Source organism: Bombyx mori, chromosome 16, assembly GCF_030269925.1.
Source record: "Bombyx mori chromosome 16, ASM3026992v2".
Classification (NCBI taxonomy): Eukaryota; Metazoa; Arthropoda; class Insecta; order Lepidoptera; family Bombycidae; genus Bombyx; species Bombyx mori.
This window is the reverse complement of record NC_085122.1, coordinates 159,411-187,069: the sequence shown is the minus strand read 5'-3', so window position 1 is coordinate 187,069 and position 27,659 is coordinate 159,411. Positions and strand designations below refer to the sequence as shown.

The 27,659-nt window shown below is 48.6% G+C and overlaps 1 protein-coding gene across 2 annotated transcripts in view; it reads left to right on the top strand.

Annotated features, from left to right (window-relative positions):
- The first annotated feature begins 4,012 nt into the window (after positions 1-4,012).
- Positions 4,013-27,659, top strand: part of LOC101744804 (uncharacterized) — a 41,289-nt gene continuing 17,642 nt past the window's right edge. The window contains exons 1-2 of one of the 2 annotated variants that reach the window (XM_038016518.2): positions 4,013-4,222; positions 14,760-14,964. In XM_038016518.2, the coding sequence (XP_037872446.1) occupies positions 14,953-14,964 (12 nt within the window). In that variant the 5' untranslated portion in view covers positions 4,013-4,222; positions 14,760-14,952. The remainder of the gene's footprint in view (positions 4,223-14,759; positions 14,965-27,659) is intronic. The other variant, XM_038016521.2, reaches the window with a different exon arrangement.

Here is a 27,659-nt window from a genome sequence, read left to right as displayed (position 1 = left end):
GAAACTCAGAGGAGAATATTCAAATGTACTTCGAAACGACGATAAGGAAGTAGGAGCTGGCCGCAGGAAGTCACACACGAGCGTTCGTCTGCAGTGCCGAAATGACGGGACGCGGAGTACATGATCATGACCGAGGCCACCGTCCGAGTTCTGGCGGCGGCGACCTCCTACCGCACGATGCTACTCTCTGACCTTCCAACATCCATTACTGAGTCGGCACCGTGAGTCGTGACGAACCGCGACAGACACAGCATTGGGGCTCAAGAACAACGCTGACCGATCGATTGGTCATGGTACAGAAGCGATCGCCGCTGGACACGAGGTAGCTGGCGAGCTGCGGGGGAGGCGCCTGCTCACGTAATTAAACGAGCCTCTGACTATTGTATGGCGGGACGCGTTGTGATCGATTATTTAATGTTCTTCGGAACAAACGTGTCCCCTCTGTCGCTCTGTCGTTCTCGAATGATCGCTGCGATGACATGTCGACGTGAGCAGCTGCAGCGGCTTACAACCGCAGAGGCCATTGTAAGTGGTTTATTTCTAGGATTACTCACTGGTGGTAGGACGTCTTGTGAGTCCGCGCGGGTAGGTACCACCACCCCGCCTATTTCTGCCGTGAAGCGGCAGACGTTGTACTGTAAAACGGAAAGTTACACGTGAAGAGAAAAGAATCTTTCTGGCATTCAGACGCGACAAACGTGCACCTCAGCACACCGGCACACACACCACACTAGTCCTGGTGTCGCAACAGAGCAACACAAACCCTCGTCGAGTGAGATAGGGCCCACTTACTGATCCCCCGGATCCCGACTGCACAGAGCTTAGGTTCATTTTATGTATTATAGAAGTTACATTTAGTCTTTTGTTGTGTCATTTGCTTGTGAAAAATTATCTTACTTCTATTTTTTATTAATAAAAGTAATCAAGCTCGTCAATGGCTACTAAAAACAAAACAAAAAATCGGCCATCAAACAGACGAGAAAAGGTACATATTTATTATATTTGGCTGTGTTGATTTTGTCTATTTGTGTCTATAGGTATACGGATGATTGCGAAATAGGCGGCTTATAGAACGTGTATAAAGTATCTGAATCACGCAGCGACTCCTGCCCGAATCCTCAGTCGGCGCCGGCGGGTGTGATCTTCTTGCTTCTGTGCGCCGTGTGCTGTGTGCTGTGTGCTGTGTGTATGCTGTGTGCGCCGCGTGCCGGACCCGCGAGGTCGCGCCGCTTAGAACGTCAACTCTAATGTACAGCCAATTAAATCATAGTTGTAATGTCATTTCAATAAATAAAATAGAAGTAAGCGGTTCGATCTTGCGTTTTTAGTTTCGAGGACCTTCATTTTTGTTGTTTATTCACATTGCACTCTAAGTGGTTGGTTACACTCCGAGTCAATAAATTGTCGACTCGCTTTTGTGTAGTCATGTTTGAAGTATCTGTCTTATTTCAAAGTACACAACCTACAATTGGCCATAAATACTAATTAAGTAAATACTAAATAGATATATACATAACTATATACATACATATATAACACATAAACACTATTAACACATAAATAGTGTTGGGGGGGGCGCCGACGCGAGCTCAGTGTACTTGCTGTATTATTAAATAAATACTATAAATATCATGATAAATAGTGTTTGTTTCATTTAATTGTTTAATTTAATTTAATTTAAATATAGGTGATTATGATTGTTGGGTTTTGTTGAAAATGTTAAAGTGTATTATTATTTAAATAATGTTATAATTGAAGACGGTTCGCCTTAAACAGTCAACAACTCAAACAAACAACAACATCAAACACTTGTTGCGAATGTGTGTCCTAGTGTACTGAGTGGTGCTGAGTAGACGGACGGAGTAGCAAGCGGCAGGTAGCGGTGTAGAGCAGTTCAGACGAAACAGCAGTCCGGAGACAGGAGTCAGGAACACGGACGGGAGTTCACATGAAAATACTCCACCCGCGCCGGTCAACTCTGAATACTTTTAGCAAAGTTACTGAAGGAAACCAGGTTCCAAAGAAAGTGTTTCTAGACGCTTCAAGATTTCTAACTCGTTATAAAAGAGTTCCACAAGCATCACCGCGGTAATCCAGCTCGACACTAACACGGCGATTGTTTGGTAACATTATTGTTTCGGGACTCTTCAAATATCATCAACCCAGAGTCGAGAGACCGGAGCGTCCTCGAGCGGATGTCACCCGCATGGACCCGCCCCCAGCTCTCGACTTTTCCCTACTCTCATTTGTGTTGTAATCGTATAGAGTTCTAGTTTTTTTCTTCGAGAATTGAATTGAATTAGGTATATTTGAACGCATTCCGATCCATACTGTTGTAGACAGGTGATGAAACGGGACGGTCAATACCCCGCCAGTAGTGCTGCAGAAGTAGCGCATCATCAGATCGGCAAGCAGATAATGTCTACAGTCAAAACAATAAAAATAGGGCACCAAGAAGGAGCCGCTGCGGCACACCACAGTGCCGAGGGAAGCTCAACTTAAATGCCGCCACCCACCTTGAGATATGAGTTCTAAGGTCTCAGTATAGTTCCAACGGCTATCCCACCCTTCAAGCCGAAACACAGCTTCACGGCAGAATAGGCAAGGCGGTGGTACCTACTCGTACGGACTCACAAGACGTCCTACCACTAGTAATTACGCTACTTATAATTTTGCGGGTTCATTTTTATTACACAATGTTATTCCTTCACCGTAAAAGCCAATCTTTTTTTTCCTACCTATGCTGATAGCCTTAAGAGGCACTGGTCCTAGCAAGAGCAGTGCTTCGTAAAATCTACGGATCGGAAACGCGACCCATTGAGAAGATCCGGCGAGAAACTCAGTAGTCTATGGGTTAATTCACTCGTCGAGCCCTTCGTCGCAAGCGACGGGTTCGGAGAGGATGGTGACCGGTGTTTGTGGTACTTAAAAACACCGTTAACGGATCGGGAGGATCCGTAATGACGTGCTTAGGGTGACGTCCACTGTTTACCATTCAGTCCAGAATCTGTTCAGTTCATTCAGAATCGGGTGTGTAATTAAGGGCGGCCACGACAAGAGGTTCTCATGTCGTGCCGCCTTCTCGAAGTGGCACAATGATGCCGACTGTAGGTACTGACTGAGTCAAGCTCCAACTCACCATGGAGGTCTCGTTCCTTAGGAACCATAAAGCCAATCGTGAACAATCGTTAAGTACGTATTTCATTTTTATTATATACCTACACGATATTCCATTAGAAAAATTGGTTCTCGCCTGCAGGATTCGAACACCGGTGCATCTCTCAACGCGACTTCAAAGGTTAAAAGATTCATTATAATATAGGTATTAGGTAAGTAAGCAAAACATTTTACTCCCTTAGACCTATGCACTTACTATATTATGTGGTTTTGGATTATATTTGACGTGTTCAATTCAATCGAATAATGAAAGACAAAAGACATCATCTTTCATTATTCGATTCATGGTAAATACAAATTAGTCTCACGAGCAGACTTGCAGCGCATGCACAGTGACATCTGTGTGCGACATCGTATACGTATTGCACGTACGTATGTATACACATACATGCTAGTTTATAGGTATTTCGATGGTCTTGCGTAAATTAACGTAACCAATTTATTGTTTTCCGCACTTGTGACAATAAGGAACTTAAGCAAAATTTGCTAAACAACAAGTAAGGTAAGGAAGGTTCTAGGTAACTCGAAACTCGTTTACAGTTATATATTATTGTTTAATATTTGTAGACTCGACTTGTTGTCCGAACCGAGCGCGTGTCGCGTCACTCTCGTTTGATCACCGCTCTAATGTCACTCGTGCTCTTACCGTTATCAGAATCAGATAATAACAAAAGGCGATCGTAGGCAAACGTAACGGGATAAGGCCGAGCGCGGGCTACCTACGGGCCGCGGGCGCCGCGCCGCGCCGTGCTGCCGGTGCCGGCTGATGCACCGCAGGGAGACACGGGGAGGCGCGGGCGGGCGGGCCGCGGGGCAGGCGGGGGAGAGGGGCGGTCAAGGCCACAGGCGCACGCGGCGCCGTCCCGCTGCCAGTCCGTTCCGTGAGGTGACGCTGTGTGGTTCCCTGAGCTGCTTCAAGTCTAGTGTTTAGTGAGTGTTGTACAGTTACGCGACGCACCGACGGGTCGACGACCGCACGAGCATGAGCTCGCTGCCTATCCGGCTCGCATTGATCTCCCGACACCTCTGACCAGCACAACACAAGGTGGGTTGCTCGTTTCGATTGTTCCTGTCTCGCGATTCGTGAAACGCTCGGCTGAAACCTGCCTGTCGCATCGATGTATATATTTTCAAGACTGGTTATTCTGTTTGTTAATGAAGTCTACGAATAGCTTTACCTCGCAGTGTGAACCCGTGGACGCTCTGCTTGGACCCGACCAATACGATTTTACCACCTCATTAAGGTTTTGATTTCCTTTTATATAGAAACAGTTACATTACGTGCGAGGCGAGGTTATGCCAGTGGAACGGCGTCCTCCGTTACATTGAAACACTAGCTCAACATTCAGTTCAGTTTCAAAGATCTTACGCTTATTGACGCTAATGTGTTCAGCGAGATGATAGCCGATGCCGAAATAATAATTCTAGTACACATTTATGTAACGCGATGGCGGACACAGCGGCCTCCCCGCGATACATTACATAAACAGCATTCCATTTAACTAATATACGAAGAACCCTCAACGCGGCCGCCGCGGCGCCGTAGTCGACGACAACTCCTTGTGTAGTGGCTCGCTCATCGTATCCACATTGTGAAGGCCGAAGCCTACCTCTCGTGTCAAATAGATAGATACCTGATAGACATAAGTGCCTCTACAAAGAATTATCTCTTGTGGCTTTACGGAATAACAAATCTACTCTACAAGCAATTTTGAAGTCGTCGTGGCCTAAAGAATAAGACGTCCGGTGCATTCGTATAAAGCGATGCACCGGTGTTCGAATCCCGCTGGCGGGTACCAATTTTTCTGATGAAATACGTACTCAATAAATGTTCACGATTGACTTCCACGGTGAAGGAATAACATCGTGTAATAAAAATCAAACCCGCAAAATTATAATTTGCGTAATCACTGGTGGTAGGACCTCTTGGGAGTCCGCACGGGTAGGTACCACCACCCCACCTATTTCCGCCGTGAAGCAGTAATGCGTTTCGGTTCGAAGGGTGGGGTAGCCGTTGTAACTATACTGAGACCTTAGAACTTATATCTCGAGGTGGGTGGTGCATTTACGTTGTAGATGTCTATGGGCTCCAGTAACCACTTAACATCAGGTGGGCTGTGAGCTCGTCCATCCATCTAAGCAATAAAAATAAAAAATAAAAAAGTTAACAATGGCGGACATGGGCTCGCCTGACCGTCGCTGTAGTCGTACAGCAAGCACGAAGTCTGTTTGTAATTACAACAGTTTAACCATATAAAAGTTGGAGCGTGATCTTAATGATCTATTGTTAAACAACTAACTTTCTATTACGCCGTTTCGTACAATTCATTAAAACTATCATACAAAACTGAATATTACAATATTCTGCTCCGAGATCCGCGCGTGTAACTGAGACGATTGTTTCTTTTTCTAATCATCAATTCCCAATCATTCATCTCCCAATTACATTAATCTTAAGCAATGAATGAAATGTATCCAATTCTTAGCTGTATATTTTATTTTTATTTTTGATGTTAATGCAATGTCGATTGCACCTATAATTGAGGTGACATCTGCCATGAACTTTTGTCAATTTGTCAATGTTTTGTATTGATGATCACTTTGTTGGTGCAACTTATTAAATAAATAAATAAATAAATAAATAAATAAATAATCCTTATGGGCCTCATACCAGTTGTGCCCCGGGTGAGCTAGGCACGACTCCGTGTTTAAACTTGATTCAGCTTAGCGTTTTAATACCGACCACTCGTATGTCAACTCTCGAAAAAGGCCTTGGATTAACCAAACAGGCCGAATTTAATGTGCAGATTACGTTAGACAAATGAATGATCGATCAGTAGTGGCGCTACCAGCACTAAAGAAAGGACACGACAATAAATAAATACATTATAAATATACTATTTGAAGCACTCCGATCTCCCCTCCCTTCTCTTTGCGTGGGGTCGAGCTTCAAGTCGTAGAAAACAGTCTCGATCACGACCGAGTGATGTGATGTAACTGCAGTGTAAGCTGTGTCGCACTATCGCTCTGCCGCATTGCCGCACTGCCGCACTGACATGATGCAGTACGACGCGCATGACGCAACGCGCGCGGCTGGGCGGCCCGCCCGCTCTCTCCGCTCTGCACACACATTGCACACACCACACGCACTGCATACACCACACACACTGCACAAACCACACGCACTGCACACACCACACGCACTGCATACACCACACACACTGCACACACCACTCGCGATATATTTCTAATCGAGCAGTTGTTGATGCAGCCAGTAAGGTCTACTAATTCAGTCTGTACGTGTCTTGTTCGTTGGGTCTAAACGTATGGAATGCATCTATCTCTGGAAACTACTCGTGTGCATCTAGCTAGCACTTTGGCACGATATAAATAACATTCGGTGAAGTGACAACATCTACATGACTTTGAAGTGAGTATAAGACTCGAAGCGGGCGGATGCACAGAGCTGTAAGTGCTGATCCAATACGAACAACAAACCGGTTATGTGAAGCGCAATGGTTCCGCCCCTCGACACGACACGACGCGTTCCACTCGGAGATTAGCGACGGAGCGAGCGGCGGCGTCTGCACGAGGACTGCGCTAACTATCATTACACTTGCATTACCGGAGAGGATACATGAGCCGTCGGTGCTGGACACAGATCCGTGCACTTCTTTATGGAATAACAAACACAAACAACAGTTTTGAACTCAGATACTGTGATTACACTCGTTTAATAGCATTTTTTAAATCTGCAGGTGCTATTACAAACCTGTGTCACGTATTATAAAAGTACTTTCGTCGTCCGCTCTGTCGAACCAACTCCCTCGGTGCGTCCCCGCGGGGACCAGTGTACCACCGCTCAGTACCGCTCAGTACCACGGCACGGCATGCGGCACGGCGGCGGCGGCGCCCCACTTGTGACCGGCACGACGGAACATCTGTCGGTTCTATCAAACTTACATAATTCGAAAGAGAATTAAATTAACTAATCGCTTACGTTTTTAGTATCTCATTTAAAAAAAGTATAGTATAGTGCCACTTAAGAAAAGTATCTAAATAAATTACTTTCATTGTTATTAAATGATTATATCGTAACATCTCTTCGCGACCCAAATATTGGAATCGCATCCGATGATCTTTCGAGTCGTGATCTCACAAATGTTTGCATATTAGGAAGTGAACTTGCATAACGACGCGCCGCCTGCGCCCCGCCAGCCCCGCCAGCCCCGCCAGCCCCGACACAATCTCCTCTCTGTGTCTGTTCTCCGCCGAGATGACATTCTTTTGTGCCCCATCATCGATCTTCTCAACCATTACAACTAACTCGGTCGCTACTTGCAATTCATCAATTAATGTTCTTTTATATTTATTTATTTATTTATTTATTTATTTATTTATTTAATGGATCACCAACAAATGAAACACTGGCTTAAACATAGGGTACAAAAATATCAAAACATGACATGTGCTCACTTAATTATAGGTAATCACAACTAACATCTAGTTCTAGTACCAAATGATTATAAGATTAATTAAATCTGAAAGAAAAAACAAAAAATAAAAGGAACAAAAATAAAACAGATAAAATTTTTAAGAAGAAAAAATCCATCAATAAACTACATAAAAACAAATAACATGAGAACAATTAACATGGTTTAGGTTTAACAAAATATAATAATTATTGTCAAATAATACGGATTTTGGATATTTGTAACTGCAGTCTTCAGACCATTGTACTATATAACCACAACTTATAACTAATTATTGTGATAAAAAAGATCGGTACTTACGTATTAACGCCACCGCGGCAGAAATTTAATGGTTAGCAAGTGTGGACAACTCGAAAAATATGGAAAAGCGAATCAGAGCACCCCACTTTTCACTTGGTCTTGTCTGCCCTACCCCTAGAGTGTGTATAAAAAACCGGAGGGAGAGCAGTCCTCGCCCGCTGTGACGGAGCACGGAAACAGTGCGAGGCGGAGTGCCTGAGGCTGGTCCAACGAGCCGAAGCTGCGGAGCGGAGCACGAGTGACCGTGCTTCGGCACGCAAGGGCGGAAGGGCTGCTCTTCCCGCAGCGCTGGAGATAAGGTGGATTCAAACTTAAACTACCGTTTGCTCGAGTTTGACTAAATAATGCAATTTTAATCAAAAAAATTAACCGTGGATATCTTCATAACCATGGGGTTCCGCGGGGTGGGAATGGTGCAGGGAGTAAACCCTTACCCCCTCCCTCCCCCCACCTCCACTCCGACCCAAAATCGACGGACCATAAAGGAAAGTTGAATAGAATTTTTGCCGCGGTGGCGTTAATACGTAAGTACCAAAAGATCGTCGGACCAACATTAGGAGAGGTTTTTCTGATGCAGTGGACATAATAATAACAGATTACAGCACAGCAAGGCACAGCGCAGTACTAGGCGCTGAACCCGACAATACTTGGGATCATTGTCGGTTCTATCAGGCTGCAACGCCTGTCATTTATTTATTTATTTATTTATTTATTCATTCAATCTACTTACAAATTAACAGTAGAAACCAAAACATTTGTAAGGTATTAATAATTAGCTTAAGTAATTCCTAACAACAACAATAAACCGCTGCAAACCATCATGGAATATATCCATTTCCGGAGCATAGGCTAGCAAGCCATTGAGTAGCGAGACAGCACGATGCGTCGGAGAGTTAGCGGTGTGCTGCGTGCGTGGTACTAAGAAGCTGCCGCTGGCGACGCACCCCTCCACACATACATCCGCGCCTGTAGCCATCAGGCACATATAGCGACACTGATTCCAGTGCAGTGGAGTTATCAATTTTGTTATGCAATAGCTGATAATAATGCACCATAAGAGTCATCTTCCGTCTCAGCTCAAGAGTATCTAATCCGACCATACCAGTCACATAAAGTGATGGATACAAGAACGGATAGTATCCATACATTTTCTTGAATAGGAACCTGCAAAATTTTTTGTGTAGTTTTTCCAGCATTAGCTTTTGAACTGCTTCGCGAGGATCCCACACGAGTGCGTTATATTCAAGACGACTTCATGTGATCTCGCCGGTACCTGTCATGTGCTAGGGCACGTCCGTCGCGGCGCAGAACCAACCCCGGCTAGTACGAGTATATACCTGTGATGCGAGCCCATCAATAGCCCAGCAACACTCTCATCACCGTGACACTCCCTACTCGCCACGCCTTGTTAATGCCCACATTACTCGTATATATCTGCAACAGAACGTGTGGCACGGTCGAGCGCGCCTCGCGTGTCGCGGCCGGGCCGGGCCCGGGGAGGCGGGCCGACCGACGGAGAAACGCGTTTCTCCGGGAGCCGCCAGTGAAAACAACCTCGATAGCCCCTCGCTTGTGTCCGCACCGCACCGCACCACGTTCCAGTTGTGACCGCCACGGCTCGAGGCGGCGGCCGCGCACACCGCGCACACCGCGCACACCGCGATACCAGTTTTTATTCCCAACACCGCGAGTAGGTACTTATGTTTGCCTATTTTTTGTGCTTGGTGTAAAATCGAAACGAAGTTGCGTTAGAACGTAAAAATAAACATATGTAGGTATATAGACGTATCAACACATCTTTTAAAAATAGTATCTACACGTCATTATTGTGTTGACTGAGAGTTAACACCAGAGTGATTGCAGTGACGATCGTTGGTGCAGATTGTAGTCGTGGTGGCACTAAAGCCTAGGTGTCGCACTTCCTACTGTTCCTGTCCCCGGCACTAGCGGATTGATAATGATATAATATCGGCGGAGCTGATGCGAGTCGGCGTGGGTGGATCCACGATATTATTCATTAAGCTGTGTTCGAGTTAGAAAACGTGAAATGAAACCGTGAAGATGTAGCGGCATCTCAATTTACCGTTCCGTCGGTCCGTCGGTCCGGCTGCAGCGTGTGTGTGTGAGCGCGCGGGGCGGGGGCGGGGGGGGGGGGGTGCCCATCTGCACACATACACACAGCATCTCCACACATCAACCAGCTTGTCGACTCATATACCACGTCCATGATCAAATCAGTATAGTTGTGTACGTAAAGTGCCCACAGAACTTGTAAGTGGTTACCGGGGCCCATAGAGGTCTACAACGAAAGTGCCGCCACCCACCTTGAGATATAAGTTCCAAGGGCTCCATTTGTACAGTACAACGGCTGCCCCACCCTTCAAATCGAAACGCATTACTGCTTTACGGCAGAAATGGGTAGGATGGTGGTACCAACCCGTGCAGTATATTCATAATAAATATTATGTATTCTTGTTCGGGTTTGTGAGAGGAAATAGAGAATAGTAGAGGGCGGGCGGAGTGGACGTGCCGCTGTTGCCGGTCCAGTGTAGACCAGCACAACGCTCATGTTCCATTTTCACGTTTTATCTTTCACAGCTCACTCCCGAACACATTCAATTACCCGACATTATGCGTCATTTATTTAGCAACTGGTCATCGAGTCCGTTCAATGGATACTTTGTGGACGACTCGAACAATTACCCCGAGGCTCGCGGCTCTCTTTAGACCGGGTTAACCGTTGTCCAGGGACCACGACGGCGCCCGCGGAGGCGAGTAAGAGCTCGCACTGGCGACTAACAACAAGATCTGCGCGACTCAACTACACCGGGTACAATCATAACCGACGTGGATGGATTTATTAACATTATTAGACACTTTCAAGTTTCAAAGATCAGATATTGAAATATCGTGAGAGCTTGTTTCAGAGTCACCACATTGTAATAGGTACAATATTAGAAATACAGTAGGCAGATAAGCTTAATGATTAATATTGTTCGCATAACAAATATGTACATGATTCAGAGCCTTTCTCAATGAAATCCTTCAGAGATCGTGCGCCACGCAATGACCCAAACTTAAAGGTAACATATTAGTCGAGTGCTCGCCGCCATTATCCACTGCAAGGCTCGGCCACCCCCGCAGCGCCTCGAGCCGCCGCCGCGCCGCGACTGTAACACTACTCGTAATTACAATGACAACGTTAAGAAGAGTCCTAATTAGCTCCGCTTGAATGTTACAACGCGTGAGGCAAACAGCGAGCGGTTAAAGTAAACTTGAATATAAATGAAGTGTTCGGTGCGCGCGACTCTAACCACAATAACGTAACGTAATGTGACTGCTCAGTATCGCTATATACCCGTATAAGCAAACACCGCATCTTATCAATCCATTATTTGAACACCACACAAGTACATAACTAAATGAATGCTATTGAACGTAACGTTGGAACATTATTATGTGTTCCCGAAAACGCGGCACAAAACAGAAGAACACTTCCTGACAGGTGACAGTTTGTCGTTTGACAGTTGACAGTAAGCTCCAGTGCGGCGACGGCGCGGCGCGTTCATTACATTTCATTATAACATATGTGCGCAAGGAACGTTATCTGTAATCTGTCGGTGACGATCTGCGCAGCGTTATCAGACTCCACTAATTAATCAATAACACTGTTCCGACACCGATCTAAGATTACTTACTGGGAACACGCTCACTTCTTGGAATTATTGAATCGAACGCTTATAAATATAGATTTTATTGAAAAGTTATATTTATTATTAATTAATATCTTATCTTAATCTTAGTTATAATTTTTTTTTTTTTTTGTTGTTAATGCACTGTCGATTGCACCTATAATTGAGGTGACATCTGCCATGAACTTTTGTCAATTTGTCAATGTTTTGTATTGATGATCACTTTGTTGGTGCAACCTAATAAATAAATAAATAAATAAAAATAAATAAGTAAATATTGGGAGTGGTCCGCTCCGACGAAACTGACACAGCGGAGTTTCCATGCCAGCCAGAGTCGAGTTACCAAAATATTATTACCGCCTCTCTGCTAGACGGCAGCCCCCATTATAAAGCTGCCACTTCGATAAAGCGGCACGACACGAGAACCCTCTCATCGTGGCCGCCGGAAACTACATTCCCGATCCTGGGGACAGAATGGAAAGCAGTCGACGTCGCCCCAAACACGTCATTTCGGATCCTCCCGATCCACTAACGGTGCTTCTAGGTACCTCAAGCACCGGTCACCGTTCTCGATTACCGGTGTCGAAGGGCTCGACGAGTAAATTAACCCTCAGACACAGCCCACTGAATTTCTCGCCGGATCTTCTCAGTGGGTCGCGTTTCCGATCCGATGGTAGATTCTGCGAAGTACGGCTCTTGCTAGGATTCGTGTTAGCAACGTCATCAGGTTTGAGCCCCGTGAGCTCACCTACTAGTTAAGGCGACTCTGATATAACCTCTCAAGGCTATCAGCTTAGGTAGGAAAAAAAAAATAAAGCTGTACTCAGATCAGCTTACTGAGGCACGTGGAAAATAATTTTAGGATACGTAATAAGGATACATATGTAGAATGTCTTGAGAAGGAAACGGTCGTGTCGCGGTCCACTGACTAAGTTTGAGAGCAGCGATTGTGTGAGCGAGCTCCACCGGCTCGCACGAGACCCGCGCCGACTGATCTGACGGTCCAATGGCTTCTACATTCGTAACATCAACAAGACAAGACATATTATATATTGTCTGATATCACTAATTGATACACGTAGCACCAACACTTACTGAAAACAACTCTCAGGGGAGAGCGGAGTTCAAGCCAGCTATGCGGATGACGTGAACTAAGCGCTGTCCCTCCGTATGAACGTCGTTAATGTAGAGGACGTATAGAATGGGTCTACAGAACATCGCCGTGCTAGGGCGAAGCGCCGACAAAAACGTTCTGCCCTGCAGGTACGAGGCCAGCAGTCACACGTAGCCATGCTGAAGGTCCATTTCCAACAACAACTTTTAGACTAGTCCCACGTACCAAGTACACTGTTGAAGGGTTTTTCGATATGAAAGAAGACCATGGCCGTGTAGCGGCACGTGTGAGCTGGCCCGCCAAATGGATATGGAACCAGGACCGATAGCAGAGGCGTCGAGGGAACGTCGCGAGATTCGCTAACAGTGATGAAATCATGAGCCCCCAACGGAGGCACCGAGGAGGAGAGTAGGTTAGGTACGCTCACTTCCACCGGTTGGTGGAATGCGGCTTCTGAGGGTGCAGGGTCATTGCGACTGAACTGCCGCTTCAGCGATTCGGGAGTATTGAGCTAGGTTATTTAATTACGATGAGATCATTCTGAATGATCAAAAGAGAGGAAACAATGCTAATTTACATCGAATGTTCAAACATCATTACCACAAATAATAATATAACACCAATGTAAATATTATTACCATTCTGTAACCGCGCGCACTAGCTCTGCACAGTAGTCGTGCTATAGTCGGATGGCTCCCGCCGCTCAGAATAATTATCAGCTGTCTCAGTTCTTACACAACACGTCGCTACGTTTAGATAATTCTAGAAAATGTAAATGAAATGCAAGATGTCGTCACGCCTGAGATGCATCTTTACGATCGTTATGCACCTAAATACCTAAGCAAATACCAGTCTTTGACATTACACGCCGCGTCAGACCCGGCAACGGAGAGATAGCCAAACTCACGATGAGATGTTGTGCTGATAAATTATCAGAAACAAAAGGTGATAAGCCTTATACCTGCCTGTAAGTGGATACTATACGTATGTACTAGAGGTGGCTAATATAACCATTAACCAATAAATTTACCGGTAAAAAAAATTAACACTTCTATTCGATAAATAAAATTACCCAAAACGGTTAAAAATACCGTTTAACAAACACACTGCGTGTAGTGGCATAGGCAATTATTGGAAATTATATTTATGCAAGTTTCAACTTTATTTCAACACGTAAGATTCATTTTCGCCTTGCAGATGTTTTCAACTTATCATGTAAAAAATATTGAATTTTATGATTTCATTGTATGCTCTATACCCCTCAAAATAAAGCACAATATTTAAGTTGGTGTATTTTACAGTTAATGATAATTTTTTTCGTTAAAAAATTGAAATGAAACGATATTTTTACCGAACGCGAAGATGACGCGATTGGTTGATTTTTTAAACGTAATATTTTGTTTGATACTTGACATTTTGGCGGCTCAGTGCATCTTTTCTATTATTTTGGTAAAGTTGTGTTTTTGTATTTTAAGAGATTTGTACTTTGTGTTTGTGTGTTTTGACTTTGTTTTTGTGTGTTTGAGACTTTGCTTACTTTGTTGTTGTGGATTTTTAAAGTGTATATCTAATTTAAAATGCCGAAACGCAATGCAGAAATATGGGATCATTTCGAAAAGTGCTTGGGAGCGGAAAAAATTGCAATGTGTAATTATTGTAAGAAAAATCAATTCAAAAATATTGAACCAGCGCACCGCCGTGTTGGAAAATTTGTAAAGAGTTTTTCCCACTAATCATTTCGTACTAATTAGTTAAGCTAGTTAGCCCTAAGCCTGTAGCTTCTAAAGTTCACTGAATCGAAAATAAATGTAAGAAACTCTACCATTCAAGTTTAACATTAGCAAAATTAGTTTTTCAACGAAAAGATTTACCGGTATTTTCAACCAATAAAAATATCGGTAATTTTTTTTATCAATTACCAGTTAACAGATAAATAAATTCAACCATTAACGCCATCTCTAGTATGTACGTGATATGTGGCAGGGTGATAAGGGCTCGATAGCGACGCCTCCCCGGGGCACCGCCGACGCTCAGTCGAGGACACAGCGCAGACTGGCTTCCACGCGAGCGCCGCTGAACAGAGGGTCGCGGCAAGTCGTCAAGTGCAGCGTGCACTGTGTGTGTGCAACTGTGATGTGTTAACGCAAGCGACTGAAGCGCACGGAACTCCTCAACCATGACCGACACTGTAAGTGCACTCTGAATATCTACCATTACTTACAATGTACAGGTGAACCATCAAAACAAATATTGTTTGGAGTCATGGAAGTAGCTGATATTCGGGGGCAGGATCCACACGAGGCCAGACTTGTGCTCTGTGAAACCCTGGTCAGAGGGACGCGGCTGCCGTACATCTACTGTTCCATTCATCTCTATTTGTAATCACCCACATTCGCACAGACTGCATTAAGGCAGGCAACGGCTTGGCTGTGCCTCTACCACCATCAAGTGTCCCGAGTGAGCGTCTCTCTACTTGGGCAAAAAAATCAAAAACATATAATTATACACAAAATCTTCCTTTGTTGTTTAGTCTTCTCCTGGCCTTGTGAGGAAATATAATAATTATATATAATAGTAAAAATGTTAACATTTTGTTTTGACCTTTACCGGAATTAACAAAAGGTTATTAGTTGAGAATGTTCCGGAACAATGCTACGCACATGGCTGTGAGCTGCAGATTCGATTGGATCGATATACCGGTATCTCATTTAAACAAAACAATTAAATACCATTTTGTCAGACTATTTGTATTAACAAAAAGAGAATTATTTTGAAAATGTTTTTGTTTGTTTCAAAATGACAATAACAAAACAATACATAAAATAAGTCAAAATCATGAGGTGTCCGTGGTCAGTGCCGAACACTTACTGGTCATCATCAGATCGTCAGAGCAGGGGGCGCGCCGGACGCCACGCTCGACACGGTTAAAACAAACACTCGTTTTTTTCATTTACGAGTAATGTTCACACAACAAGTTGATACGACACCAGATAACCAACCAGTATTTCCATGGAATCAAAGAAGACTCTTTAGTCGATTCCAGCGACGGCGACCGCTTCAACTCCGCTACTAATCATTGACGCGGTTTTACAACGTTGGTCGAAAGACATCATCCAGTTTCTAAGAATTTATCATCATCAGCCTGTATCTCTCCACTGCTGGATGTAGACCTCTCCCATAGTTCGCCACAATGAACGATCCTCCGCTTTCTGCATCCAATCTTCCCAGCATATCGCCGCAAGTCATCGGTCCACCGGGCAAGGGGACGCCCAACGCAGCGCTTACCGGTACGGAGTCTCCAGTCCAGAACACGTCTGGTCCGTCGGTTCTGCGACACGTATGTCCGGCCTTAAGAATTTATACCATCTATAAACTATAAGTATATTACGTATTACTATAAGTATATAGTAGTATATTACTATAAGTATATCTCGTAATATTATGTCATTCTGGTGGTCTAGAGCAAAGTGCAAGTCTCGTGTTGGAGTGGAAATGATACACAAGGCCGCACTCCCTCCAGGCTCCGCTTATCTCCCGCCAGGGTGCGGTCGCGTCAGGAAGCATTATGCGCTAGGCTCTGACGGACTATGTTTATCCGACCACAGGCCACAGGGAGATCTGAAGATCACACCCATATGTTTCGTTCTGGGGCCCAAACATCACCACCTGAATACTCGCACCCATTTTGAGGAATACCAGCTTGGGTCCTTATTACTGTAGTCAGTGTAGTCCCTGCTCGTACTGTGCTGCTGACTAACCTCAAATACATCTACATCAACGAGAAAACAGTGCTCTGAATGAATCTAGAAATAATTTGTATGCACATTCTAATCATAGCTCATACGAACGAGGTCAAGGAAATAATAAAATTCGCTACAGATCTATAATTATTAACTATAGGTGGACGAATTATATATTGGTAAGCTTTGCACACACATCGCTCGTTTGGTCTCGCAAGTACAAACATAATACTAGACTCGCCGGAGTCAAGGGACTGCCGTGAATGAATTCACTGAGCTAATCTCGAAGACGTCTGTATAGGCGTGCGCGTCCGCTGCCGCTTGTGAATACGAAAGTGACGAGTCCTGGCGACGGGCGACGGCACTGTGACACTGTGACACTGTGACACTCCTCGTGCGGTAACCTACGCAACATTAGGTACGTGTGCAATACGGGTCAGAGAGGGCTGTACTTTGTATGCTGTGTGCACGGAGTGGCTCATGCTGGCCGCCGCCCCCTGCATCAACTGAACATCATCATCAACGTTATGTCAGCACTGAACACAGTGGACTGAAGGCAAAATGTTCATCTGCATAATCGTGCTGTTTGTCACCCGCCAGTCAATAATTAATCTTCGGGGGTTGATAAAAGGAAAACCTTCCACGGAAGGGAGCATTGAGGGTATGAGGGGCCGGTAGAACAACACGACTGTTCGAATGTTGTCTCTTGCAAGTCTGTAGAAAATGTCGCTAACGGGATTCAGATGTCTATCAAGGATCCTCTATCCTACGATTACTACTGCTAATTTATTGATAAACGTTGCAAATTGAGTTGATGATACGTTGTCGCGACGTTGCTCCTCGCAGGCGGCGGCGGCTTCAGGGACAACGTCCAGGTGCCGTGACCCGGGCTCGCGGGGGCGCAGTCCGACTACAGGCGATGCGTCGACGTGGCGTGTACCTAACTCAGACGGGTGCTGTGCTGGCTGCACTAAACGCCAGAGTGCGTTGTAACTCAAATGTATGTCACATAACTAACAGCCCAGCTCGCCCAAACCGAGACTATCCGATTAGTAAGAACAGTAATGAACACTAACGCATACAACTAATGTATAGTTATGCAGTCATGAATAACGTGGTTAAAAGGATATTTTCTACTTTATAGATAACATACCAAATATAATTAAAAATACAGTACCTACTTTATAAGAAATAAGCTATAGTATATATAGCATATATAGCTTCGGTATTCGAGAACCGTAGACGTCATGAAAACTAGTTTCACGATTTATTTATAATTTTTTTATTTTCATTATATTATTTCTGTTTGTTTGTTTGGGATGTTATACTTTTATATATTATTATTTTTAAAATCGTCAAAATAACTTAGAAACTGCTCAAATTGTGATTTACCTGTTTATCTTATCTTATATCTTTAAACGAGCAATTCTTGTGTATATATCTAATATATAAAATTCTCGTGTCACAATGTTCGTTCCCATACTCCTCCGAAACCGCTTGACCGATTCTCATGAAATTTTTATGCATATTCAGTAATCCTGAGAATCGGCTACTATCTATTTTTCATATCCCTAAGTGATTAGGGTTGTCCACCCCTAACATTTTTTTTTTATTTGGACATATTTTTTTTGTTATAATGAGGTATTATGTGTTTGAATGAGGTTTTGTTATTTTTATTATATATTCCCTCATCGTTCACAGCACTACATACCTCTTTCACACATTTGCCACATCCTTACACACTTACAATAAGTTAGTTTTTTTTTCTACACTAGAAATTCCCTAGAAATCTTATATATGGCAAAACAATGTTTGCCGGGACAGCTAGTCTCTATATATAATCTGAATCTCGGAAATGACTCCCAAAGATTTTCATAAAATTTAGTATACAGGGGATTCCGGGGGAGATACATCGATCTAGCTACGATTTATTTTCAGAAAATGTTTATTTCGTGTTTTCAATAATCAACTTTATATTATTGATTTTATCTTTAAATAACCAGTTCATATCTTTTTATTATTCTGTCGGTAAGATCGAAAGGTATTATTCATATTTCATCATTTTATCAATATGTAATTCGTATTTAAATATAATTTCTAAAAAACACATTATCTAGTTGACTTCTTAAGTACCAACATTATACGATTATAAAGAAGTCCAATGCGCTAATTATGGTACATAATAAAATTAAATCTTTTCGATTTATACTAAACTGACGGAGCTCCTGACAGCTCACGGCGGCCGCTCGCGAGGACATCGCCGCCGCCCGCCGGGTCCTGACGGAGCCTGAAGAGTACAGGAGAGAAGTACGCTCTCAACTAGAGCCGTGTCACGGGTCATCGTGTGCCAAGTCTCAACCGACTGATGTGACTATTGTAGATCAGAAAATTACACCAAGCTTTAAAAATAATAAAGAACATTATTTCTATGTCGCGGATGCAGAGGTCAATATATTCTGTTTAGAGTTATTTATTTCTGCGGACGAGGCGATGTGTTGCTGTGGACCGAGGACTGCGCGTCGCGTGCGAGTGCGACTAACATTGAACATTTAATTATTAGATAAAGTGATAATATACTCTTATCTAAAACCGATTAATTGGAGATTGTTTCGATAACTTCTATGAAATAAAGCGATAATTGCGTTGTGTTGTGTGCGTGCTCTGCGTGCTGTAGACCGGTAGAGACTTGCGTCGCGTAAGAGCACTGTCTAATTCCACTTCATCCATTCAGTGATTCTGCGAAGACACTGAAGCTACCCATTTACCCAGAATCACGAAATTTGGCAAAAAAATTTAATTAATATTATAGTAAATAGTACACAGGTTGTAAAAGGTTAAGGCACAAGAGAGCAACTATTCGTAATGGGGCAAATTGTGGAAAAGGTCAGAGAATTTAATATTAGCCTATATGTGTGCTTCGTGGATTTCCGAAAAACTTTTGATACGTCAAGTGGTGCGAACTGTGGTTGGTACTGAAATGGGTGTACCACAACATCTTGTACACACCATCAGGCGTCTGTACGGAGATGGCACGGCCGCTGGTCGTGTTGACGGTATTGACTCCGAACGCTTCAGCACACAGGCAGGCGTTAGGCAGGGCTGCATACTATCTCCTCTTCTATTTCATATATACACAGAGTATATAATTCTTCGGGCACATCACTCGTAATTAGGACTCCATAGAGCGGTGGGTGGTGCATGGGAAAGTCGAGGGCAAAAGATCTCGTGGACGATCCCAACACAATGGACCGACCTCATAAAATCTGTGACTCGCTGCAACATAAACGATTGCTCTCACTCTGCGAAACACCGTGCTACATGGCGTCGCATCGCGAGAACATCGATATAGCAGGATCCGACTGATGCATGACCACGACTAATCTTTCAAGAGTGTTCGAATAGGAAGAAGAAATAGTACACTGCATTTTGACCACTGTACTGTACAGGGATCCGTTTCAGTGATCTCTGCTCTCACGGCTGCTTTGATTCCCTTATATGTACAATATTCAGGACAGGTAAAGGGAATACCGTCCATACTGCTTGCTATAACGTGTAGCACTTTTTTAAATTATATAAGTTATAGTTTTTGTCTTGTGCGTGTCTGTGCATACCTGTTGGTGTATGCGGCAGAAACAATACGTTTTTTTTTTTTTTTTTTTTGTCAGGAGGAAATCGCCGGACTCCCACCCTCCACTGGGGATGGAGGGTGGGGCATGTCGGAGTCGAACCGACTAAAACCTCCTGTCGCTCAACAACCAACGTCCAACCCTCGCATGAGACAGAACTCATGAAAAGGCAAGGGGAGGAGAGTGAAGCGTTTAGTGCGGAGCACATCTCTCCCATCACCCTCCCCCTCGGGACGCCGGGCCAGCGATCGTCGGCGCCACGACCACCAGCCCTCTCGGTCGGCAGGCTGTCCGAAGCCCGCCTAGATGGCGCCGGTTTGAATTGGTTATCCTACGAAATACCCCGCTGGGTCAGAACCAGCGTGGGTCGAGGATAGCCGGCCTTCCATCACCCGGATGCTCTTGCGTAAAACGCGTGCAGAGCAGCTTGCACGTCGTCTTCTTAGGCCCCCTTCGCCGGGCCCCAGACCGACATATGAGGGGGACCCGAAACACTTAGAGGGCCAGGGCTAGGGCGAGATCCGCCTCCCTGGCCCCCGCTCGACGGCGGCGGGCTTGTGCGTCTCTCACGCGCCCCGCCGCCTCCTTCTGCGAGATGGTGCACTCGCAGAAGTCGAGCATCGCCTTCCACGACTCGTCGTTGCCGAGCATCGATGCCACAACACTCGGCAACGACAAGTCGTTTCCTATTTTTGCGACAAGGACACGGCGCCACCCCTCCCATGCGGGGCAGGCAACGAGCGTGTGCTCCGCCGTGTCCAAGTCGCAACCACAATGGTAACACTCTGCCGTCGGCTCGGCTCCGATCCGGTGCAGGAACTCACCGAAGCAACCATGCCCAGTGAGCACCTGCGTGAGCCGGAAAGTGAGGCGTCCTCTGTCACGATTCACCCAATCCACAAGAATCGGGCGAATCGCCTCGACGGTCCTACGACCAGCCGAAGGATCGGCCAGCCGCCTGGACCATGACTCCAGCACGGACCGCCGAGATTGGGCCCTCCGCGCTCTGACCACACTGGGGCTGGGACGCGCCACGCCCCGGGCACGAAGGTTAGCCCGCCACTGATAGTCAGCGGCGAGCGCCTCCGCCTCCAGGACCCAAGGCGGCGTCCCAGCCAGTACACACGCCGCCTCAAAAGAGATGGTGCGATAACCACGGATGACCCTGACCGCGATGGTGCGTTGCGGCCGTTGCAGCAACTTCGCTACCCCCACGGCCAGGGACTGGCCCCACACGGGTGCTCCGTATAGGGCCATTGACCGCACCACCCCCGTATAGAGACGGCGCGTCACCTGGTCAGGCCCCCCGATGTTGGGAAGAAGCCGGCTTAACGCGCCGGCCACCCCCAACAAACGAGGGACCAGGTGCTGAAAGTGAGCACGGAAGGTCCAACGACTGTCCAGAATGAGGCCGAGGTACTTTAACTGCACCCCGACCCCGATCCGGACGCCTCCAACCACGATATGGGCATCGACAGGTGGCACTCTCCGGGGCCTGTGGAACCACATGGCCTCGGATTTACTGAGCGCCACGTCGAGGCCCAATCTCCTGATTTTGCCGACGACATGCGCTACCCCAGCGGTGGCAAGACGAGCAGACTCAGCAAAGCTCCCTCCCCGGGCCACGACCAGCGTGTCGTCTGCGTAACATATTACGCTTAGGCCCGGGAGGAGGGCACCCCTCAGCACCCAGTCATACCCGATATTCCACAAAAGAGGGCCGAGTACCGACCCCTGTGGAACACCGCGCACGACCGGGAACCGATGTACGACCCCACCGTGTCCGGTACACGTGACCGATCTGTCCTCCAAGTAGGAGCCGACCAGCCGGCGAAGGTAGAGGGGCACTCCGTGTCTTTCCAGCGCCCCCCCTATCACGGACCAGGGCAGGGTGTTAAACGCATTGGCGATGTCGAGCGACACCGCCAAGGCCACCCCACCCCCACAGACGGCCTCCTCCGAGAGGGCCCGCACGCGAAGGATCGCGTCCACCGTTGAGCGGCCCTCTCGGAAGCCATACTGCTCCGCCGACAGATCGGGTCCCACCCCGATCAGATGCTGGATGATGCGGGCTGCCAGAATGCGTTCCAGCAGTTTGCCCACCTCATCCAACAACACGATGGGACGGTACCCGGCGGCAGTATCCGCCGGGCGCCCCTCCTTTCTCAACAGCACAAGTCTGCCCGTCCTCCACGATGAAGGAAACCGTCCCGACTCGAGGCAGGAGTTATAAAGCCTCAAGAGTCGGTCCCCTAGGGCACCAAGAGCCAAGGCCCAAACCCGGCCATGGATGCCGTCCGGGCCAGGTGCAGTGTCCTTTGCGCACATTTTGCGTACTGCCACACGGAGCTCCGCCCCTGTTATATGGGGCACCTCAGCAGGGGCGACGCCGTCGTACTCCGGCGGCGCGCCCATAGCGGGAGCGACAAATCCCCCCTGCTCCTGCGGGAACAGTGCCGAGACGATGTCCCGCAGCTGCTGAGGCTGGAGACGCTCCGTGATTGGGGGGGCCCATGGGCGCATTTTATTGCGCACCATGTGATAGGGTCGCCCCCACGGATCCTCATCCAGCGTCTCCAGGAGACTCTCCATGTGTTGGTCCTTGGCTCTTCTGATGGCCAGCTGCAACGCCCTCTGTGCGACGCGAAATGCGCCGTACAGCTGGGCCTCTACCACCGCGAACGCCACCGGATCGTTGCGCCGCGGCAGGCGACGGCGGCGATGCCTCGCGCACTGGCGCCTCGCCCGAACGCACTCCACGCGGAGTTGCGCGATTTCGGGCGACCACCAGTACACTTGGCGATTGGGAGGTCGAGGGCTAATCCGGGGCATCGACACGTCACAGATGCGACGCATCGTGTCCCGGAACCACCCCGCTTCGTCCTCGACCTCAACTGGGTGTGAACGCATGGGCGCCCACGCCGCCACCGTAGAGGCTTCCATCAGGAGCTCCTTATTCAGGCGCTTCAGTGCCCACTTGGGGAATGACCGGGACGCACCACGGGGGTGGTCCCCGTGGACGTCCGCGACTCTGGAGCGGGCGGAGAGATCAAACCGAATATATCGGTGATCTGACAGTGTCTCCGCCCCCTCCAAAACTCTCCAGTCGCGGATACGACGTGCGATGGCCGGGCTTGCGAACGTAACGTCCACAATAGACTCGCCCTGCCACCGCACGCACGTCGCAACCGACCCTCTATTCAACAAATAGAGGCCGGTCACGTTCGCCCACCTCTCCAACAGCCTACCACGAGCGTCCGAGCGGGGGGAGCCCCATGCGACAGACTTCGCGTTGAGGTCCCCCGCAAGAATCACTGGACGAGGAGCGAGGCGGCGAGCAATCGCCCCGATCCCGCCCAGGAAATGCCCGAACTCGACAGTAGGCCTATTCGGAGAGAAGTACGCCCCGATCACGACGGTCCCTTCCAGCTGTACCGCGACGAACCCTTGGCCCTTGGTCACCATCGCCAAGGGGGGGATCGTCGCGTCTCTTCTTATGACTATGGCCGCCAGGCCGCTATCGTCCCCGAACCACCAATCATTTGCCGGGGGAACGAAGTACGGCTCGGCGACCACAGCCACGTCTATGGACCACTCCGCCATGCTCTGAGACAGCATGTCCTGAGCTCTGGCGGAGTGGTTCAGGTTTCCTTGGAGGAAGCGATAGGTGCGGTCCATTACTGTTGAACCACATCCATCGCCCCCTCCTCTTCACCGCTGCCCCCACCCTCCGGCACCGGCGCCGCAGTGGGGATTGCAACATTGGCCAGTGCTCCTCTGGCCAACCTTCTCTTCTGCCGGCGCCTTGATTTTCGGCGCCGGTTGCGTTCAGTATTAACACTGGACGGGAAGCAAGCCTTGCCTCCCGCCCGGTGGTTTGCCCTACGCCCGGCCGCAGCGCACAGAGCGCAGTGCGGGGCGGCCGTGCAGGACGCCGCTTTATGACCCGGTTGGCCGCAGCGGAAACATAGACCGCTGCGGTCAACTAAGCTGGTGCACTTAGCGAGGCCGTGCCCGGTGCTAAAGCACCGGAGGCATCGCCAGGCACGTGGTTCTTGGAGACGCACGTGGGCCGCTATCCAGCCCACGCGCAGTCTCCCCGGATCCCCCATTGACCTTCCCGGCGGAGGAGTGGCCAAGGAAGTAGCTGCCTCCACAGGGCAGCGCGCCCACGCTGACCTAGCTCCGGAGTACCCTGAGCGAAGTTCGCCCACGGTCACGCTCTCCAAGGCACATCCACCTTGGGCGGCTATCGCAGCTGCCACCTCCTCCTTGGTGGCACAGTCGTCCAGGCCGGTGATCCTGATCTCGGCCATCCTCACCGGCCTGTGCACGCGCACCTCATTCTCCGGCAGCGCCACGCGGAGCGTCGCCACGAGTCTGTCTGCGACACCAGAACTATCCGTACCGGGACACTCCAGCAGCTTCGCTCCATTGGCGGTATGCCGGAAGCGGAGGCCTTCCTCTGCCCCAATTTCCGCTAAGTTGACGGCCGCGCGCGCCTGGGCCATCACCTCATTATAGGTGAGGCCCTTTTCGGCGGCGGCTGGCAGCAACGTCACTACGACGGCAGCCGACCGCGTTGCGCGCGTCTTCTTCTTGGCGTTCTGCTTCTTGTTGGTGGCCGGTGCTCGACCCTCGCGAGGAGCAGCCACGGCCACCAGCTCTGTGCTTCGGGCTGCAGCGGTCAGCGCTCGACCCCCTCTGGGAGCTGCCGGAGCCTCTGTCTTTTGCCTACCTTTCTTGCCCCGCTTCACCACTTCCGTCCAGCCCTCGTCCATGCTTGACGGGGGAGGAGGAAGGGGACGGGGCTGGGATTTCAGGGCAGGATTCTGGGCACCCGTACCCCTGTTATTTTCATTGCGGCCTCCACGTCGTGCCAACCTTGTGGATGGGATGGGGGTGGAGGTCGGCCGGGCGGCCTGGCCCCGCGGGACGGCGGCGTTTGTTGGCACCGGGACACAGTCCCCGGAGCCAATGGAGGAGCGGAGTATCTTCTCGAGGCTGGCAAAGTGCTTGCCAACCTCAACCGCCACCGCCCGCGAAATGCAGGCCACCATTTCCTCTCTGCTTGGGAGGGAGTGGTCTACTTCTTCCGTCCCAGCAGCCATGTTGTATGGCCTCTGTGACCCCGCAGCACGCGAGGGCGAAAGAGGCGGCTCTGCAGGCCTGGGCCGCGGTAGCGCTGGCCACTCATCCACCATCCTCGCCAGTGGCGAACGGATGTCCTCAGCCCGCGCTGGCGTAGGGTTTATCTTTCCTCTACGTGCAGATGCAGGGGCGGCCGATATCCGCGGAGGTGGCGCAGGCCTTAGCTCAACCCTTCGTGGAGGGCGAGGGATCGCAGGAGTAAGCGCCAGCGGAACAGGGGCCTCGGAGGTGGGCTCTGGCATGGGTGCCACCACACTCATCGCGGACCGCAAGTGCACAGTAGTATCCATCGCCCCCGCGGGGGGCCCAGCGCGTGCCAGCGCGGGCCTCGACAACAGGGGAGTCCCTCCCCGCAAGGCCGGGGTGTCTCCCGGGATGCGACTCTCTCTGGAGTCAAACTGAGAGACGTGACCTTTGCTCTCCACCTCTCGGCTCGCTACCAAGTCATGGAGCTTGGACATGGTGGGGATCAGCCTCGTTTTAACCATAGCGGCTGCCTCCCGGAGCCTTTTCCGGTAACTGCTGCCTGGCTCGGCGCCCTTGGCAGCCACAGTCGACAGCAGCTTACCTAAATTAACAAGCGCAAGGTCGAGGTCCCGGAACGTCTCGTCCCCGCTAGCCAGGGACGCAGCCGACGTCGACATCGACTCCACCGACGTCGCCGGTGACACCGCGCCCCTCCTCCTTACTGGTGCCCACTGGGGAGCAGGCATCGCGTCTTCCGACGCAGCAGCAGACCCCGAAACCACCGGAGTCACCTCCTCGATGGCCATCGTCTTTTCCGGCACCTCAGTGCCGGAGGATGACGCGCTGCCGTCATTGGAAGTTGGCAATGGTGTTTTTCTTCGCCCCCTCTTTTTCCCCACCGATGGTCTGGTGGGGTTGATTGCACCCGAGTCGCTGGCGAGCGCAGAGCGCATCGAGCCGGCGATCGGGGAGCACCTCGGTTCGACGGGAATTCCGCTGCCCGTCGCACAGCCTCCTTCATCCGAGACACCCTCGGGACTGGAAACCCTCCAGCCATACATCCCATCGCCGGGTGTCGAGCTTGGGATTGGGGCATTTTTGAAGAGGTTTGCATCCTCGCGGCTTCGACCAGTAAAGGCAGAAGCCCCCGTTCCCCATGACTGGGGTTTACGGTTTGGCCGACGGTGGCCGAAGCCTGTCCATCGCCCACAACGCGGTGCGGAGCCACGCCGGCGAACCGGTACCTCCCATATCTGGAAGGCTTTCCCCTGTAGCCGAAGCCGGGGACATGGCAACCCGCAGCCGGAAGACACAAAAGTGCCGCTGGCTCATCAGGCTCCCGAGAGCCAATCCCTCATCCCCAGAATGGCACCCTTTGCCAGTGCAAAGGGCGTGGAGAGGGTCCCTCGCTCTCTCTTAAGGTAGCCCCCGCAGAATGCAGAGGCGGCCGAGGAGAGCTGGGTGCAGTTCTCTTTGTCGCGGCGTCCCACACAGATTCCTCTGCACGCGATTTTAGGGACGCACGCTTAAGCCCCACCGCCACGACAAGGCGGAACTGCATTCGGTGGGGAGAAACAATACGTAACAACCTTAGTTATAACAATAACCAATATGTGTATATCGCATCCAAATCGAACAATACATTTAACATAACATTTACACAACAATCACCATGGCCTACTACAGCGGTAATCGTAGATAATTATAAATATTCATATTTATAGTGATCTTCTATATCGACTATTAGACAATGCGTTCATTAAGAAGAGAAGCTTGTCGTTGTAATTGTAGCAGATTAAAATACCATGTGACTGGTACTTGGTACTGGTCTCATCGTCGTCGTCGTCGTGGTCTAAAGGATAAGACGTCCGGTGCATTCGTATGTAGCGATGCACCGGTGTTCGAATCCCGCAGGCGGGTACCAATTTTTCTATTGAAATACGTACTTGACAAATGTTCATGGTCGACTTCCACGGTGAAGGAATAACATCGTGTAACAAAAATCAAAACCCGCAATATTATAATTTGCGTAATCACTGGTGGTAGGACCTCTTGTGAGTCCGCACGGGTAGGTACCACCACCCCGCCTTTTGTGCTGTGAAGCATGAATGCGTTTCGGCTTGAAGTGTGAGGCAGCTGCTGTAACTATAATATACTGAAAACTTAGAACATATATTTCAAGGTGGGTGGCGGCATTTACCTCGTAGATGTCTATGGGCTCCAGTAAGCACTTAACACCACGACACTTAACTTAACGACGATATGTGGCACTAGTGTTCGAGTGAGATTATTGTACATTATAGTGTGAAGAGCTATTAAAATTTTACTACGCCGATATCTGAGCACTCACATTAGAACGCGATTGTGGTGATATCGCATTACTGCATCAAGCGCGGGGG